This window comes from Enhydra lutris, unplaced genomic scaffold, assembly GCF_002288905.1.
Source record: "Enhydra lutris kenyoni isolate GAN:26980312 unplaced genomic scaffold, ASM228890v2 scaffoldscaffold9, whole genome shotgun sequence".
Lineage (NCBI taxonomy): Eukaryota > Metazoa > Chordata > Mammalia > Carnivora > Mustelidae > Enhydra > Enhydra lutris.
In genome coordinates, this window is record NW_019154093.1 from 14,497,382 (window position 1) to 14,516,976 (window position 19,595).

Genomic DNA, 19,595 nt, shown 5'->3' on the forward strand with positions numbered 1-19,595 from the left:
TGGGGCATGAAGATCCACTTGTCCCAACTCTGGGTAATTTTGAAAGATCATCCCAGCTCCAGGGCTTCCTTTAGGACTGGCTGAGGTCCTGTTGGGACTGCTTCCTAGTTACTAGTTCTGAAGCTTCTAGAAGTTCCTAGAAGTTCCTAGAAGCTTCCTAGTTCAGCTTCTCCCTCTGCCTAATCGTGCTTGCCTCTATTGGTGCTGATCCCAAGAGCAGTCTACTAAACATCTTGCATACTAATCTTTGTCTCAAAATCTGCTTTCTGGGGAAACAGTCAATAAACAAAATAAGACCTCTATCCATGTTGTGCTTACATTCTGGGGCAGGTGAGTGGGGACCTGGGGGAAAAAACCATAAATGAATAAGTAAGTAAATCATCAAGTATGTTGGAAGATGGTAAGTATGATAAGTTCTAAGGAATAAAGAAAAAGAGTGGAGGAAGGAGATCAGTACAGTGTGGGTACAGGAGTTGGCAGACAGGCAGCAGTATTAACTCAGATGCCAAAGTGGGCCTCATTGAGAAGATGAGATTTCAGCAAAATGTAAAGGAAGTAGGGGAGTTGAACAAGTGGGTATCTGGATACATTCCAGGTAAAGAGAAGAGCAGAGATCTTAAGGCGGGAGCCAGTTTGTTTCAGGAGCACCCAGAAGGCCAGTGAAGGTAGAGTAGGATGAGCAAAAGGGGAATACAATGACAGGAATAGAAAACGGAAAGGCAATGAGGGTCACATAATGTAGGGTGATTTTAAGGGTGATGATTTGTGCTTTGAGTAAGATGAGAACTGTATCTAATTCATCTTCCTCTAGGAAGCCCTCCCTGACTGTCTCTGACTGGATGTGCTCTTCCTGGTGCCTCCTCTGTGCTCTCACAGCCTCCTGGGCTTCCGCCATGGCTGCGTTTATCACACTCTGCCATAATTGCTTCATTGTCTGTCTGTGTTACTCACTTAATCGTGAATTCCATGAGGACACACTGAAATTGTGTTGGTAATAGGGGATCATTGTGAGGACATAGAAAGTAATAAGGAAGTCGAGACAGAGCCACACCATGAGACTTCACAGAGCCCTTAGAAACTCTGAGAACACTGTTGTTTAGGATACAGTGTAATTCTAGAAATGAGGTATTTTCATTACTGCCTCTGAGTGAGCATTCATTGATCTCCAATCTTGTCTTTTGCCCGTATAGTCACTTAGTACTCTGCCCTTGCTTCTGCAGCACCTAGCACTTACAATTAACGTGAGTTTCTATTTTCCAAGGAAAAGAATCTAATTGGCTTGGCCACATCCCAGTCCGTAACTCTGTTGAGCAGAATTCCTTGCTAGGCCACTTCATGGACTCCTGACCAACAAATAGATTGGCTGCCTTTGGGTCACGTGTCCAGCCCTGACCCAGTTAGCTGTGGTCAGAGTAGTAAAGTCACTTGACGCCAAGCACGGTCATCTCTGCAGAAGGAAGCACCCAGAACCCCTTCTCCTAGCAAGGATCTGTAGATGGAGCAGCTGTTCACTCTCTGGTACAGATAACTCTCCGGTACAACTTACAACAGGAACTTGCGAATGAGAAACCTCAACCCATCAGTCATTCTTAGATAATGCCCATCCCTCCTAAGGGCTCAGTGCGGGGCCCAACATAGAGTAGACAACAATAATTATTTCAGAGTGGAAGGCCAGGACTTGCAGATGACATGGCACAAAAGGAGGCGATACAGAGTAGTGGTTTACACATGGATTCCTGCCAAAGACTGCTTGAGTTCAGATCCCAGCTCTGCTCCCCGGCAACCATAGGACTTTAAGTAAGCTCCTTAACCTTTCTGAGACTTAGTTCTTGCATCTGTAAAATGAAGCCACAGATGGCATCCATGACATAGGAAACTCGGGTGCATGAAATGAGAAAATATATATAAAGTGCTTTTGTACAGTCCCTGGCACGTGGTGATGCCTCCGTGAGAGTAGTGTGGTGATTTTCCTTTGTCAGACTTATGCTAATGAGCATGGAGCTCTAGGCTAAATATAGGTCTGGAAGGCAGTAGTCCTATCCTTCCTTCAACTGAGTGGGGTAGGGTCCTACCACACAGAGAGCTGCCTAAGCATACGCTGATTCTGAGACTGGCAAGGCCATGGTCCACTGGCTGGACTCGCTGTCTTCCCTGTGGCCCTGCCCACCTGGTTACAAGTAACCTGGACTTTATGGGTCATCCAAGCAGCTACTGCTGATTTTAGCAAAGAAAGCCACTATGAAGGATAGATCCCAAATCTTTCTGGGTCAGCAATAAATATATTAGTTATTGGGCAAGCTGTACCCACAGTCTCTTGAGAAATGACAGGTAAGTCCGGCAGAGAATAGGGGGAGAGGAGAGAGAGAGAGAAACAAGAGTGTGCACTGACCACAATCAAGGATTCCAAGATTCAAGGATTCTGTAAGTTAATTCAGTATCTAGCCAAGCCAATCTTAATATTTCCAGTATGGAGAAGCCTTCTGGTCACCATGTCTCAGCACACAGGGATCAATGCGAAGGTCAAGATGGAGATAAGTTTCTGTGCATTTGTGTGAAGGTAGGCGTGTTTGAGACTGGGGGCTCTTTCAGGGCAAAGAAAAGCAAGCCAGCCTTACACCCTCCTGAGCCCCACTCCAGGCTGGCATGCTGAATGGGACTGAGAACTGACAGAAGATGAGGTTCTTCTTAGGAGCCTGCTTAACCAGGAAGGGCTCCCCATGGAAGAGATTACTAGAAGGTTTTGGGAAAGGAATGAAAGTAGTTGCCTTGGCCCAGGGTATGTTGAGGAGACAGAGGGGTGAGATGCAGGGAGAAGGAATACAGAGAGCAGAGGGAAGATGGAGTCACTACCGCAAGCTGGACCCTCGGTAGACTGGGCAAAGAGCAGCAAGAGTTACTCTCTCCGTAGAATTCCATGGTGGCCTGCACTGGGGGCTGGAGCCTCAACCGCTTCCCTTTGAGGCTCTCTGAGGCAAGAAGGCTGGGCTTCTTGGTTCCCTCCAGGAGCTCCCAACTGCTACAAAACCCCTGCCACCACCCCCACCCAAGGAACACCACACAGCAATGCCAGCTCCCTTTTTATTGGGAGCCTGGTAGCCTAGAGGCATACTTGTCAAGAGAGAAGTTTCCATTAGGAGAGGACAATTCTCGTTTCCTCACCAGTTCAGCTAGGAATTTCCTTTGAGGAAATGGTGGTACCTCAGGCACCACCAGGGGGCACTAGGGCCTCTAGGCACCGGGGGCCAAGGCACGTTAAATCCCAGAAGCTTGGAGACCCAGGTCCGGTCTCACAAACCCCACCCCCAACCCCTGCAGCAGCCCCTCCAGCAGGACCTTGGTGCAGAAGATCAGGGAGACAGTGCTGCTGACTTATCTAACGAGAAATGAGAGGACTGGGCCAAAGAGCCCTATTTCTGTCCAGCCCTACACTACCTGCCATAAAATTAAATGATCACAATGAGTACATTAATTACCTGACACGAACGCTTTAACATAACAAAATTATTAGCCGTTTTAGATTTAGTGTTTGTACAGTACTTTATATTTGCAGGGACGTCGCAATAACTTCCCCTGTCGAGGGCGCGTTTCGGGCCCGAATGACATCCTAAAGCGTTTCTTCTGGCCGGCCAGCTGTCTGGCCTCTGCCACAGCTGGTCCCCTGCCTTTCTTGCCTGCACTGACTGCTTCTCTTCCCCTCCAACAGCCACCTGGCAGTCCCTCGTGGCGACCCCCCCATCTGTTCACCGAATCTCTTTTGTCCGAGAGCCGGGAGACAGTTTCTTCCCTTGTGCCCAGGTTCCCTACTTGACCCTGCATCAGAACTCAGGGGCCCAAGGGCAAGAGCCCTGGGCAGGGCTGGCCTTGGTGTCTGGCAAGTCTCTCTCCCACGCTGGCGGTGGTGGCAAGTATGGACACACGATGGCTTCTGCACACAGTAGGAACTCTGAGTCTGGGGCCTGACGCTGCTCAAACTCCACAGGAACCGATGGCTTGTCCTGTCATATCATCCATGGTGAGCTTACTGCACCCACACCAGAGCCAGCCCTAGGCCCTTGAAGGGGTATGGCGTTGAAGGGACTTGCCGCGGTGCAGATTCAGTTCCAGACTGGATGGGGTATTACAGGAGACTTCAAGAGTAAAACTCGCTGCAGTTGGCTTGGGTGTGAAATCTGCTTCCCCGGGCAGAGAGATCAAAAGCCCAGTTGATGGATGTCTGTGTACCCAGCTCTCCTTGCTCGCTTTCATCTTCCTTCCAGAAAGAGGAGTAAACATTCAGCTCGCGAGCACTGCAGGTGTTCCCTTGAGGAGTGGAAAGGAATATCACTGAAAGCAGACAAGACCACCAATGAAGGTGTCCACAGGATATCGAGGGTCTCAAGAAGGAGCAAAACGAAGGACATTTGCAGCAGCAGTTCCAGAATTTCTGTGTAGGAAGGCCTTTGGGGTAGCAGCAATTTGACTGGAAGGCAGCTGGGGGACTATACTTGAAGCTGAATTTGTGTAGTTTATACGGTGCAGATCCATAATATTTCCTGATGCTTTTGGTCATACTTTACAAAAGTGGAGAGAACATCAATTGTCTATATAAGGTTTATCTTGGTGCATATACAGTGGTTAAGGGCAGACCTCTGGATCTGTATTGCTTGGGTTCAAACTTCAGCTTCACCATGAATCATCGAGGTAACCTCAGGCAAGGGCCTTAACTTCTCTGTGATCTAATTTCCTCATCTATAAAAGGTGGGTAACTATAGTGCCGACCTCACAGACTTGTGAGGATTAAATGAGTTAATCTGTATAAAGTGTTGAACGTATAGTAAGTCCTCTTTGAGGGTTACTAGTTACTAGCTACTGTTACTTACTGGAAGAGATTTGAGAGCGCCTAGGGGTGGCTGTGGTGCCCAAACTGGGTGTTCGAAAGTCAATTTCTAAGTCATTCAAAGTGAAGGGGAGTTGAGGAGAGGGACTCGCAATTTAGGCAGGAATGGTGTGTACGGTGGGGTGCTGAGTAGACTCCTGCTGAAGTCCAGACAATTCCATCTCTATAGGTGTCGTGGAAGGGAAAGGACTGGGTTCCAGGGCATTAAAGACCCACAACCTTACAGTGTACATTAAGGAGTGGGGACAGCCTGGAACCCCCTTTGACAAAACTAGATGTTACCCCTAAGAGTAGTGGGGGAAATGGCTCTTTTCTTGCCTTTGTGAGCACAGTCTAGGAAACCTATAGAAGGGGGTACAGAATGGGAGGAAAGAGGATACAGGCCCAGCCAGGGGAGCGGGTGGGGTGGGGTTGCAGAGACTGTCCCAGGCACAGAACATCTGTGCAGTGGGCAGGTGGCCCTGCACCGCTGCTCTGCCCCTGCCTTACTGTCCAGGCTTTGGAGGGAGAGTGGCTCTCATGGCTAATCACAGTGACCGGCTAATTAGCTGGCCGCCTCCTGCTTTCCCTGCTGCCTCTAGGATCTGGGCCTCTTAGAAACTCAAGGGGGATGAGGGAGCAGTGACCACTCCCGGGAAAGAGGACATCCTGGTTCTTGGCCCAGACCCAGAGTGGTAATGGGGTGGAGATGAGCTCAGTAAGTGAGAAAACCTGACCTTTGGCCGGGTCCTGGAGTTGGGAGGCTTGGGCACCTCATCCCACATCTCCCTCTAAAGTGTAACGGGGGCGGGGGGGGGGGGGGGCTCTGACAAGCTTCCCCTAAAAGCCTCTTCCAGCAGCAAGCCTGTATGAGATTCTGTCTCAGTTTGTGGTCGGAGAAAGGAAAATGAGGGAGCAGACCTGAGTTCTACAGTCTTGTTATGACACCGATAAGCCCAGGAACCTTAAAACGATGACTAGGGCCAAATCCTGGTCCTGCCCCACACTCCAGACCCAGACCCATCCACCATACAAGTGGACAAAAAGGCCCAGATGTCCATGTGCTCTCTACTTGGTAGGTCACCTGGTCACCTGTCATGAAGGGAAATGATGTATCCCGATGGGGAGCAGGGAATTCAACAATATGGAAGATTAACAAAGTTTCTTTATATATATGCACAGTAGAATTTTTTATTGAAGTATGGTTGACATACAACATTCCATTAGTTTCAGGTGTACAACATAGGAATTGGACAAGTTTATACCTTATGCTATGTTCATCACAGGTGTAACTACCTCGTCACACGCTATTACAATACCATTGACTATATTCCCCATGCTGTACCTTTAATTCCTGTGACTTAGTCACTCCATGTTTGGGAGCCTAGATCTCCCCCTTGCCTTCACCTATTTTGCCCATCACCCCCATCCTTCTCCCCTCGAGTAACCATCAGTTTGTGCTCTGTATGGGACTGTTTCTGCTTTTGTTTGTTGCTTTGTTTTGTTTTAATTTAAATTCAATTAATTAACAGATGGTGTATTATTAGTTTCAGAGGTAGAGGTCAGTGATTCATCAGTGTTATATAATACTCAGTGCTCACTACATCATGTGCCCTCCTTAATGTCTATCACCCAGTTACCCCATCCCCTCAACTCCCTCCCCTCCGGCAACCCTCAGTTTGTTTCCTATGATTAAGAGTCTCTTATGATTTGTCTCCTTCTCTGATTTCATCTTCTTTTATTTTTCCCTCTCTTCCCCTATGATCCTCTGTTTTGTTTCGTAAATTCTACATATGAGGGGCGCCTGGGTGGCTCAGTGGGTTAAGCCTCTGCCTTTGGCTCAGGTCATGATCTCAGGGTCCTGGAATCAAGCCCCGCATCGGGCTCTCTGCTCAGCAGGGAGCCTGCTTCCCTTGCTCTCTCTGCCTGCCTCACTGCCTACTTGTGATCTCTCTCTCTGTCAAATAAATAAATAAAATCTTTAAAAAAATAAAGATTTTTTAAAAAATTCCACATATGAGTGAGATTGTATAATTATCTTCCTCTGATTGACTTATTTCGCTTAGCAAATACACTCTAGTCTCACCCACGTTGTTGCAAATGGCAAGATCTCATTTTTTTATGGCTGAGCAGTATTCCATTGAATAAGATATATACACCACATCTTTTTTATCCATTCATCTACCGATGGACATCTGGGCTCTTTCCATGGTTTGTATTGTGGACATTGCTGGTATAAACTTTGGGGTTGACAGAGGTTCTTAGGATGTGTTGCAGTTAATGTGCGCCCAGTTAAGGGATTTAATTATATTAGCTAGTTTTAGCTAAATTTCTTCATGGAATGGACAGAGGTTTTAAAAAATTCCTACAAAGAAAACATGACTTTTAAATAATACCGAAAAATGCAAGCACAATCAATCACTTCTACTCCTATGGGAGCTCTTAGACAGATTATCAGATACAAACAATCATAAGCTAATCAGATCTGACAAGAAGTCAACAAAAACTTTTTGAAATTATTCAGAAGAGTATTTGAAGTAAGGATTTACATACATTATAATGAATTCTGCCCTAAGTATATATTGTGTCTTGAGATATTAGCTGATGGTAGTAATTCAGAAATAAATATACATATATTGGGAGAGGGTGTTCTTTTTTACTGATAAGTATGCATGGTCAAGAAGTTTGGAGACCACTATTTCAGCTTATTTATGGCTCAGGTTTTGTCAAAAATGATTGTTGTTTTCCAGAAAAGTGATAGGATAATACTTCACTTCTCTTAATTTATGGTATGTTATTTGGTGTGTGGACTGTCATTTTCTATCTGTGAAACCTTGTACAAGTGTCTTAAAACTCTCTGAGCCTCGCTTTGCTTATCTGTAAATTGTTATATGGTTGTTATAAGATTACAGAAAAATGTTCAAATGTCCACAATGTGGGCCCTTGATAAATGGCTGATGTCATTATAAAGGAGGGTATTGCTAAGTCAAATTAAGAGGTTTAATAAGTTAACAGAACAGACAATAGTTTGGTGCAACATATTTTTTTTTAAAGACTTTGTTTATTTGACAGAGAGATAGAGAGCACAAGTAGGTAGAGCAGGAGGAAGAGGGAGAAGCAGGCTTTCCACTGAGAAGGGAGCCAGATGCCGGACTCGATCCCAGGACTCTGGGATCATGACCTGAGCAGAAGGCAGCCACTTAACCAACTGAGCCACCCAGGTCCCCTGGTGCAACGTATTTTAAAGTACCTGGAGGTTCAAATTCACTTTGGGCTAAGGGCTAAGAATCCAGAGAGGAATTTGATAGAGACTCTATGGTCTAGAATTTGGAGCTGGCTTGTCCAATTACTACAGCAGCTTCCCAACTAGTGTCCCTAGCTTCCTTGTCCCCCACGGTTCCCTGGTTCCAGCCACCACCTCCCTGTGAGTGGCAGACCTGTCCGCATCACTTCCTTCATTTCCATGTGTAAAAACCTTCGATAACTCGTACACTACACAATTCTCTGTTATATACTGTTTTGAACTGTTCAGCAATCTTTCTTCAATTCAGACTTCTCTTCCCAGATAAAACTGTTGTAGTTAGGACTTAGAACTTACAAATAAGGAAAATAAGGTTGCCCCTGAGAGAATTTAACTTAATGTGCAGGTGATGAAAAGAACCCAAGGTCTCCTAGGCCCTTGGGAACAGTTACTTAATTACTAATCAGTGGTATGGACACATCTAAGGAAAGAAAGCTTCAATGTGGACTGCTATACAACACAAAATAGAGGAAAGCTGCAGAGATAAATGTTAGCTGAATGCATCCAGCACTGACCATGGGATAAAGAAAGATACTGGAAACAGGAGAACCTGAACATTTCAGGCTTCAGGGCTAGTTATTTCCTCTGGCCAGGAGAAGTCCCCCTCCCTTCTATGTCTCCAGTAAAGGTACTCAGTATTCTTGTCGTCTTGGATCTCCTGGATGAAATAGTCCCCCTTTTAAATTACTAGATCTGGCGATCTCATCAGACTGCTTGTTTACTAATTCTGCTTTTCAGGTATTTACAGATTGAGATAGGGCACCTCTGTCAGGGTCTCAAGCATTCTGGTCAATTTATGTGAGTCTGACAATCTTAGTTTATGTGGATCTGATAAAGTAAAGATCTTAGTGAAAAAGATGAAACTTATGAGACAGGAGAAAATATAGCAGAATATTTTATTTATTTGTTTATTTGTTTATTATTTTAAAAGACTTTTAAAATTTGTTTATTTGACAGAGAGAAAGAGCACAAGCAGGGGGAGCAGCAGGCAAAGGGAGAGGGAGAAGCAGGCTCCCTGGTGAGCAGGGAGCCCAGCATGGGGCTCAATTCCAGGACCCTGGGATCACGACCTGAGCCGAAGGCAGATGTTTAACAGACTGAGCCACCCAGGCACCCTGAATATATATATTTTTTAATCATATGGTTGAAATGTTCCTTTTAAGTAAGACATACCATCTACAATCTATAAAGGAAAAGATCTAACTAGGTACAAGACTTAACTTCTATACAAAGAAAAACACTATCAACAAACTTGAAAGACATGATAGACTAGGATCACATATTGGCAAGTAACATAATAAAGGATTGATTGATATATTGTGGGTATATGAAGATGAAGATATATTGTGGATACAATATATGAAGAAAACCTAATAATGAATAAAGGAAAGACTACCCAATAGAAGAACAGGCAGAGGATATGAATTAGAAAAGTTACAGAAAATATGTCTAATAATAATATGTCTCACAAACATTTGAGAATGGTTGAAGTTCAATACAATAAGTTCAAGACAATAGGACAGTTTGTCTCATTGATCAACTCTTCCTTTCACAAAAGGTTTCTCTATAGCATGTAGTGCTGTTCGATAGCATTTTACCCACAGTAGAATTTCATTCAAAATTCAAAATTTAAAATTTCATTCAAAAATTGAAATTCAAAATTTCATTCCTTCCAAATTTAATCAACTAAGTTTATCGAATGTCCTAAATCCTTTATTGTCATTTCCATAATCTTTTTTTTAAAGATTTTATTTATTTACCTGATAGACAGAGATCACAAGTAGGCAGAGAAAGAGAGAGAGGAAGGGAAGCAGGCTCCCCGCTGAGCAGAGAGCCTGATGCGGGGCTTGATCCCAGGACTCTGGGATCATGACCCAAGCCGAAGGCAGAGGCTTTAACCCAGTGAGCCACCCAGGCGCCCCTCATTTCCACAATCTTCACAGCATCTTCACCAGGAGGAGATTCCATCTCAAGAAACCACTTTCTTTATTCGTCCATAAGATGTAACTCCTCTTCGGTTCAGGTTTTATCAAGAGATGGCAGCAATTCAGCCACATTTCAAGGCTCCCTTCTAATTCTGGTTCTCTTGCTCTTTCTACCACATCTGCAGCTACTTCTTCCACTAAAGTCTTGAACCCCTCAAAGTCATCCAGGAAGGTTGGAATCAACTTCCTCCAAATTCCTGTTAATGTTGCTATTCTGGCCTCTTCCCATGAATGACAAATGTTTTTAGTGGCATCTAGAATAGTGAGTCCTTTTGAGAAAGTTTTCAATGTAGTTTGCCCAGATTTTTCAGAGGAATCCCTCTCTATGGCAGCTATAACCTTACAAAATGTATTTCTTAAATAATACGTTTGAAAGTTGAAATTACTCCTTGATCCTTGGGCAGCAGAATGGATGCTATGTTAGCAGGCATGAAAACAGCATTCATCTCATTGTCCATCTCCGTTAGAGCTCTTGGGTGACCAGGTGCACCATCAAGAGCAGCAATATTTGGAAAGGAATCTTTTTTCCTGAGTAGGATGTCTCAACAGTGGGCCTCAAATATTCAGTAAACCATGTTCTAAAGAGAACAGTAAATGAGCATTGGCTTCAACTTAAAATTTCCACCTGTATTAACCTCTAGCAAAAGCGTCCGCTTGTCCTTTGATGCTCTGATGCCAGGCATTGACTTCTCTCTAGCTATGAAAGTTTTAGATGACATCTTCTTCCAATATAAGTCTGTTTTGCTTATATTGAAAATCTGTTGTTTAGTGCAGCCGCCTTCGTGAATTCTCATAGCCAGATCTTCTGGAGAACTTGCTGCAGCTTCTACATTAGCGCTTGCTGCTTCACCTTGAACTTTTATGTTACAGGGGTGGCTTCTTTCCTCCAACTGCATGAACCCACCCCTCCTAGCTTCTGACTTTTCTTCTGCATCTTCGTCCCCTCTTTGTCCTTCACAGAATTGAAAAGAGTGAGAGCCTTGCTCTGGATTAAGTTTTGACTTAAAAGAGTGTTATGGTTGATTTGACCTCTCAAACTCAACCATAAGGCTCTTGTTTTCTTTTCATTCATGTGTTCACCGGAGTAGCCCTTAAGATTTCATTCAGGAACTTTTCTTTTGCATTCACAGCTTGGCTATTTGGCTTATGGGGCCTAGATTTTGACCTATTTCAGCTTTTGACATGCCTTCCTCACTATGCTTAATCATTTCTAGTTTTTTATTTAAAGTGAGGGATGTGCAGCTCTTCCTTTTACTCAAACACTTAGAGACCGCTGTAGGGTTATTAACTGGCCTAATTTCAATATTTTTGTGTCTCAGGGACTAGGAGAGGGAGAGAGACTAGGGGAACTGCCAGTTGGTGGAGCAGTTAGAACACATAAAACATTTATGGTTTAAGTTTGTCATTTATATGGGCACAGTTCATTTCACCCCATAATAAATGTTCATGGTGTCCCAAATACAATAGTAACCTCCAAGATCACTGGCCACAGATCACCATAACAAATATAATAATAATGAAAAAGTGGGGAGGGTATGTGATATGGTGAGTGCTGTGAAGTGTGTGAGCCTGACGATTCACAGACCTTACCCCTGGGGCAAATAATACATTATATGTTAATAAAAATAATTAATAAAAAAGAAAAATAATAATAATGAAAAAGGTTGAAATATTGCAAGAAATACCAAAATGAGGGGTGCCTGGGTGGCATAGTCGGTTAAGCATCTGACTCTTGGTTTCAGGTCAGGTTGTGATCTCCTGGTTGTGGGATCGGGCCCTACAATAGACTCCCTGCTCAGCATGAAGTCTGCTTGAGATTCTCTCTCCTGTCCCCTCTTGTCCCTCCTGCTCATGCTCTCTGTCTCTCAAATAAAATAAAATAAACCTTAAAAAAAATTTACCAAAATGTGGCACAGAGCACAAAATGAACAAATGCTGTTGGAAAAATGGTGCCAATAGACTTGCTCAATGCAGGGTCGCCACAATTTATAAAACTCTATGAAATGTAATAAAGCGAAGCACAATAAAACAGGGTATGCCTTACTTGAAAAACAACTTGACTAAGAATAAAATTCATGGCTTGCATTTGCTTCCCCCCACACCCTTGAAGTCATGCTCCATTGTTTTTCTACTTTTAGTCCAGCATTTTCATTCATCTCTTGGTTGGCTTGATTTCATCTGAAGTTGTTGTTTTTTTTTCAGAAAGGATTGTATGTTATTTACTCCCCAAGTTCTTGCTTGTTTGAGAATGTGTCTTATTGGCTTATTGACTTAAATGACAACCTGACCAGATATTATATTCTTGGGCTCACTTTATTGCCCTAGAAACTTTGCAGCCACCAAATGCCACCATGGACAAGTCTGAGACCAACCTGATTCTTCCTTCTTATAAGTGATCTGCTTTTTCTGCCTGTATAGCTGAAGAATTCCCCCTTTATTCTGAAAGATGAAGAACTTAATAAAGATATATCTTGGTTTCAATTGTTCTTTGTTGGTTTTCTTATGACACAGTGTGTCCTTTTCATGTGTAGACTCAGTACTCCTCAGATCTTCACATCAGGAAAAATTTCTCTTGTTATAGATGAAAACACCTTTTCTTTTTAATTTGTCACGTTCTTGCACCCAGTTTTACGTCTTCAAAGCATGTGTCACTACTTGAAAGTTTATTTGTTTATTAGTTTAATGTCTTTCTAACCCTTGGAATGTAAATTCCATGAGAAAAAGAATTTTATCTCTCCGTTGTAATTTCTGTATCTCCCATATCATGAACAGTGCCAAGAAAGACCATTGCTGTTTCAATAAATATTTTTTTCCAATTTTATAAATTATGCAGTGAACATTCTCAGCATACATCTTTTTGAACCATTTAAATGATCTCTTTAGAGTAAATTTCTGGAAGTGGGATTACTGTACCAAGAGGTACACACATTTCATATTATGGTCCCCATTGCCAAACTGTTTCCAGAAAGATTCTTCAAATTTATGCTAAAGTGCAGTTGACTGCCCATTTTCCTTACCTCCACAGAATGTAGTCAATCTTTCTAATCTTTGCCAACCTATGGGTAAAATGTAATAGCTTATTGTTTTACTCATATTTTCTTTAGGTTCTTAGACACTTGTAGATCTTAGACTGTGCATTTTCTATTTATGCAACTTGACCTTTTGCTAGTGGGTTGTTAATATTTTCTTGTTGATTTATAAGAGCTAGTTAGATATTTGTTATTAACTCTTTTTAATTAAGTATGATAAATATTTTCACTATTTGCTATTTGTCTTCCAGTCTTATTTATGGCCTTTCTCACCATGCAGAATGTTAACACTGGTATGGGATTACTAGTTTCTCTTTATGGTTTCTAACTTTTGGGACATGTTTTTTTTTTTTTTTTTAATTTTTTTTTTTTTAGATTTTTATTTTATTTATTTGTCAGAGAGAGAGAGAGGGAGAGAGAGCAAGCACAGGCAGACAGAATGGCAGGCAGAGGCAGAGGGAGAAGCAGGCTCCCTGATGAGCAAGGAGCCCGATGTGGGACTCGATCCCAGGACACTGGGATCATGACCTGAGCCGAAGGCAGCTGCTTAACCAACTGAGCCACTCAGGCATCCCTTGGGACATGTTTTGAAAGCTTACTTCAACTCCAAGGTTATACAACTATTTCCCTGTGTTTTCTTCAAGTATTTTTATGGTTTCATTCCCCGCCCCCCACATGTTTTGGGTCTAAGGAGTGAAGTAGGGATAAAGCTGTATTTTTTTCCTAAATGGCTGGCCAGTTATTCCAAAGTCATTTACTGAATTATTCAACATACATCCACTGATTAGCATTTATTGACTATCATGTGCCAGACACTAAGTCCTTTACATGCATAATCTAGTTTAATCCACACATCAGGAGATGACAAAATCAGATTTGCATTTAAAAAATAAAATAAAAGTTTTTGGATGCCTGGGTGGCTCAGTCGGTTAAGTGTCTGCCTTCAGCTCGGGTCATGATCTCAGGGTTTTGGGATTGAGTCCTGAATCAGGCTCCCTACTCAGCAGAAAGCCTGCTTCTCCTTCTGCTTATTGCTCCCTCTGCTTTATTCTCTCTCTGATAAACAAGTAAATACAATCTTAAAAAAAAAAAAAAAAGGAATGAATCTTTGTTTCCAAAGAAAATAGACTGGAGGGAAAAAAGGGATTTCAATGTGACCAGTTATTTAAGTGATCCAGGCAAGAGACCCCTTTGCTGTTGTATATTCTAGCACTTATTGGTCATGGCATGTGATAATGACTTGGACCAGAGAGGTGGTGGTAGGGATGGAGAAAAATGGACAAATTTTGAGAAATAGTTTGGAGATTGAATTAACAGATCTTATTTAAATATGGGAGAAGTAAGAGAGGGAGATGTCAAAGGTGACTCAGGTTTATGGAAAGAATATCTTTAATGGAAAAGTGATGAGTTTACTTTTGAATACACTGAGTTGAAGATACCTTGGAAGTATTCATCTGAGGATGTCAGGTAAGCAGTTAGTTACATCAATCTGGAGCTTAAACAACAATTCTAAATTCAGGTATGAATTTGAAGAGCATAAGCATACTGATAGTAGTATTGAACCCATTGGAAGAGCTGATTACTTAAGGAAAAGGTATTGATGAAAAGAGAAAAGCACCTAGGACAGGTCCCTGAAAGACTCCGGCATTTAAACATTTAGTAATAGAGGAGGGAGAAAGGAGTAAAAATGTCTGTGAAAGGCTGCTGGACAAGCAAGAGAAACCAGGAGAGTGTGGTGTCTTAGAAGACAAGGAAAGAATGCATTCAAGGAGAGAGTTCAGGGTAATTCTAAGAGCTAGTGAAATGATAGACCATGAACGCTAAGCTAGATAAATGGAGAAGTAAAGATAGGAAGGGGGTGATAGAAAGGAAGTGAAGTGATCAATAATCTTTTCGAACAGAGGGAAGGGCATTTGCCATCAGGCTGGTGTAATAACTGAACTGAAAGTGGACTATTAGAATTAGTGATTTTAGGGGAGAGGGGAAAAGAATTAGTGGTTTTAGAAATAAAGAAAATAGGGGTGCCTGGGTGGCTCAGTGGGTTGAAGCCTCTGCCTCCGGCTCAGGTCATGATCTCAGGGTCCTGGGATGGAGCTCCGAGCTCCGAGTCAGGCTTTCTGCTCGGCGGGGAGCCTGCTTCCCTTCCTCTCTCTCTGCCTGCATCTCTGCCTGCTTGTAATCTCTGTCTGTCAAAGGAATGGATAGAATCTTTTTAAAAAAAAGAAAGAAGGAAAGAAAGAAAGAAAGAAAGAAAGAGAAAGAAAAAAATAAATAGAGGGGTTTTAGGTGATGAGTGATTGTGGGGGTTAGGTGGCCAAATAGTATTGGAGGAGGACTTCGGCGATTAGGTGGGTCTTTCATGAGGACTCGAACTCACTTAGGATGACGGCAGGACTTGCAATACCAGAGAACACAGTAACCAAGTGCCAGTGTCTTCTGTGAACAATGAGTCCACACAGGGCAGGTGGATTACAGTGACTAATCAGGGAGAGGGTGGCAGGGGTTTTTACAAAAGGGTGGGGGAACAGTGGACTCTGACCTAGCACTGGGGAGTATCCTGGTCTCCTGACACTAAATAGATGTGAAAAATATGAACAGACCTCACTGGAGGGAGCAGCCTGGGAAGTGGCCTAGAGAAGTCTAGGTTGAAATAAATACCGAAGTGGAAAGAACATTCCGGGAAATGATTGAATGTGTAGAGGAGTTGAAATTCCAGAAGGTAAATGGAGGGTTTGTGTAGGGAAGGAGGAGAGGGATTACACTAGGCTTAAGGAAGTGTAAAACATTTTAGGAATGACAGTTCCATAGAGGACAAATTTGGGAAGAGAGCAGGTAATTCTGTTTGGAGCTTTGACCTATGGAAAGTGGAATGAAGCTTGGTGATTTAGTCACAGCTGACTCCTGGAGAACAGTGGACACAAAGGTTTAGTAAAAGTCAGCTGTGGTCTGGAAGGTCCTGCAAGTATTTGTTCTCATGCAAAAGTGTGATTAGTCTCAGGAGATGCAGCGAAGGACAGTAGTGGGAGCTAAGAAGGTTGAAGTTCAAGGTTCTTTGAGGGGAGGAATGAAGAGTTGTCCTAAGACTGAATTCTTAGGTGTAGCATCAACTGGGGTCCTCTTTAAACAGAGATTGGAGGTCTTGATACTTATAGCTTCGGGTGGGGGTGGGGAAACAGGGACTTAGTAGTGGCCCGGGAAACGAATCTAGAGCTGTAAATGCAGATACAGTTTAGAACTTCCCCTGGAGAACAATTTTGATTTTCACTCTTCCAGCATAGAAATGATTCCAGAACTATGATCTCAGAGTATTTTCATCCATTATTACAAGCTCAAATTTGAAATGATTTGGGCCATTTCCCCCAAGTTTCCTTCTTATTTTAGCAAAGTATGTATTTGCTTAATTCATAATTTACATAATTGTTGGTAAGTTAAATTTTCCAACACAAGAGATATCATGGTTTCTGGTTGGTATAACTATAGAATTCAGGAGTCTTAACAAAACTTAAAGTTGTCCCATTTCAGGGGGTAAAGTATAAATCTTAGTTTTTAACTTTTTCTTTTCCTGCCAATGCCTTTATAGAATCGGTAGAAAATGCTTTAACAGAACTAGGCCAATGTCATACACAGGGCCCCTCCCTCCCTCCCCTCACTCAGCTCCTTGGGACCTCTCATTGCGCTAAACTTCTGGAGATGTTTTGTGTTTCTAGCTCTCACTTGGATATGAATAGATTCTGTTTTTTCACTGTGGAAGCTCATTGTTTTTTACTCATATAAAATCACTTCTTAGATGCATATTTTCCACATTTTAACAGCTCAGAAAATTGAGATGTTTCTTATAATCCAAACTGTCTTTGATTTGATGATCCCTTCCCTCCCACAGCCTAACATAATTCCTGACACACAGGAAGCGCTGAACAAATGTTTGTTTATTGATTGACTAATATGTAAATTAAGAAGAGGCCATACAAGTTGAATTATTTCTTAAATACCAATTTTAACTTGACCTCCAGCATTTATTCAAACTTTTAAGTTTCATGAGTCTTTTTATTCAAGAGAATGTTAGGTTGTTACAAAAATAGAGGAAAGGAATAAAGAAAAGCATAATAATTTGTCTGCCTTTATAATGATTTTAAAAAGGATTTAATATTTACAAGGCATTCCTTAACAATACCTAACCTTACTTTTGTGTGGAATTTGTCACCAAACAATAGTAACGAAAACAACCAACCATACGATATATATAGAAAAAAAGTGACTATTAGAATAATAGAGGGATGCCTGGCTGTCTCAGTCTGTAGAGCATATGACTCTTGATCTTGGGGTCATAAGTTTGAACCCCACATTGGGCCTAGAGATAACTTTAAAAAAAAAGACCACTCACTTTATGGGGTACCTGGCTGCCTCAGCTGTGGGAACATGCAACACTTGATCTTGGGGTTGTAAGTTCGAGCCTCACATTGGGTGTAGCGGTTACTTAAATAAATAAACTTTAAAAAATGGATAATAGAGAAATTTATCTAAATTCTATCTAAGTTCTTTTTATCTTTTTTTTTAAATTTAGATTTACCTAAATTTATCTAAATTCTAAATTTATCTAAATTGGTTTCTTGGTTTATAGTACTTGTTCTTCACACCAGGCTGGGTTGTCCCACGGAAAGACAGATGTATCAAAAGCATTCTTAAATGAAGTGCACTTGTGCAAAGTGCTTCTTAAAACTGATAGCCTTAAAGTGAAATTCTCACTGCTTATGTGCATTCATCTCTTTCTAATCTTCAGAAGAAGGGGAAAAGGGAAAAGATGCAGCACCGCTGAAATATAATTGCTTAGTAGGCACCATTCAATGAGGGAGGCAGTAAAAAGTGAAACTCCTATTATTACATAGTAAAGAGCACCTTATTTAGCTCTTGGGAAAGATTGAAGGATATTTACAGGTAAAATGCAATTTTTCACTCACTTTGTAGGTATGATCACAAGTGTCAACTCGTTTTCTGACTTAGAACCTTTAAGTCATCCTCATGAAATGTTTATATTCCTTTGTCTTACCTTCTCTGCTCATACCGCGGTGGTATCACTCCACTGCTTCGCTGTGATTTGACTTTGGGAGTAATTTTCACTCTTACACATATATTTCCAGGCTCTCCTTAGGTTATCCCTTTTTTGCTTTGGCTTTCATTGCAATGATATCTTCTCTGACATCCATTTTAGCCAAGATTAACTTCCTTTTGCCCCTGAATATTTTATTTTTCTCTACCTACAAGCTGGTTTTGAAGTCAGTTGTGTCCCAGGGTACAGGTGTCTGTTTTTCATCTCACTAATGTTACTTCCTGGAATTGCTTCTCTCTTGGAAAAAAAAAAAGGGTGGGGTGGTTTTCAGCAAAGCTCAGGACTCCAGAAAATTAGTGAGCACTAACTTTGCAAGTTTTAGTGAAGAATGTTGGTAGTAGTGGTTGCCTTCTTTTATGGGGAAGTCATCATATTGATGCTTATTTTGCCTTCCCACTCAAAATGCCTACAAGTTATCAGAGAAGGGACCTCTCGTGACCTCCAGTTATTTCCCCCTTTGGCTTTTTTTTCAATTACTTTTTTATAGTTTGTTAGTTCTGCTTTCTAGCTATGTTTTACTTTTTTTTTTTTAAACAAGCTCTGGCCAGTTTCATTAAAGATGAATTTTGCATATTTTGCTTTTCACCAATCTGTTCTGGCATGCTTCTAATAATATCAGGATCACCTGGATCAACGATAGCCAGTGTGCATACCCCACAGTATTTCCCACATTCTAAACCCAATTCAGTAGTATTGCCACTGTACTGATGGACACCAGTTTTGGCCAAAATGGCATAGTACTCTATTTCAGATTTCCTCAAGGCGGGACAGTTGTTGGCAAGGACGATCAGTTTCACTTTGCTGTGTCTAATAATTTTCAGAGTCTGCTTGTACCCAAGCACATACTTTCCACTTTCCATAATGAGTTGGAGCCCAGAGTAAAGAGACTCCAGTACCTTTTTTGTCTTCTTTGCAACCACCGTCTTCCTGCCTTAGGTGTGGGCAGACCCCAACCAAGAGCAGCCACCAAGATGGCTGGGAGCAAGAAAAAGGTGCTATGTTCTACTTTTTAAGCTACATTTTAGCTAACTTTCTGAGTGGGCTATTTAATCTAAGCTTCAATTAGTTTATCTGTAAAATATGGATGAAAATGCCCACCTATCAGCAGTTTTTGTGACATGCTCATCCAGAAGCGGCTAGCTCATTCATTTCATAGCCCTTTATAAAATCTCATTCAAGGGGCGCCTGGGTGGCTCAGTGGGTTATGCCTTTGTCTTTGGCTCAGGTCATGATCCCAGGGTCCTGGGATTGAGCCCCACATTGGGCTCTCTGTTCAGTGGGGAGCCTACTTCCCCATCTCTCTCTGCCTGACTCTCTGCCT

The 19,595-nt window shown here is 42.1% G+C and overlaps 1 protein-coding gene across 1 annotated transcript; it reads right to left on the bottom strand.

The window, feature by feature from the left end:
- Positions 1-18,789: 18,789 nt before the first annotated feature.
- On the bottom strand, positions 18,790-19,394 carry LOC111142789 (60S ribosomal protein L30-like). Its single transcript, XM_022496093.1, has 2 exons — positions 19,373-19,394; positions 18,790-19,205 (listed from the first exon to the last, which is right to left on the bottom strand). The coding sequence occupies exons 1-2, from the start codon at positions 19,392-19,394 to the stop codon at positions 18,790-18,792; spliced, it is 438 nt and encodes a 145-aa protein (XP_022351801.1).
- Between the last annotated feature and the right edge of the window lie 201 nt (positions 19,395-19,595).

Excerpts from the sequence above, each read along its gene's own strand:
- LOC111142789 (XM_022496093.1), bottom strand. The coding sequence starts at position 19,394 with ATGTCACAAAAACTGCTGATAG. Across the intron at positions 19,206-19,372 it reads GTCACAAAAACTGCTGATAG|GCAGGAAGACGGTGGTTGCA; the intron begins GTGGGCATTTTC and ends CCCACACCTAAG.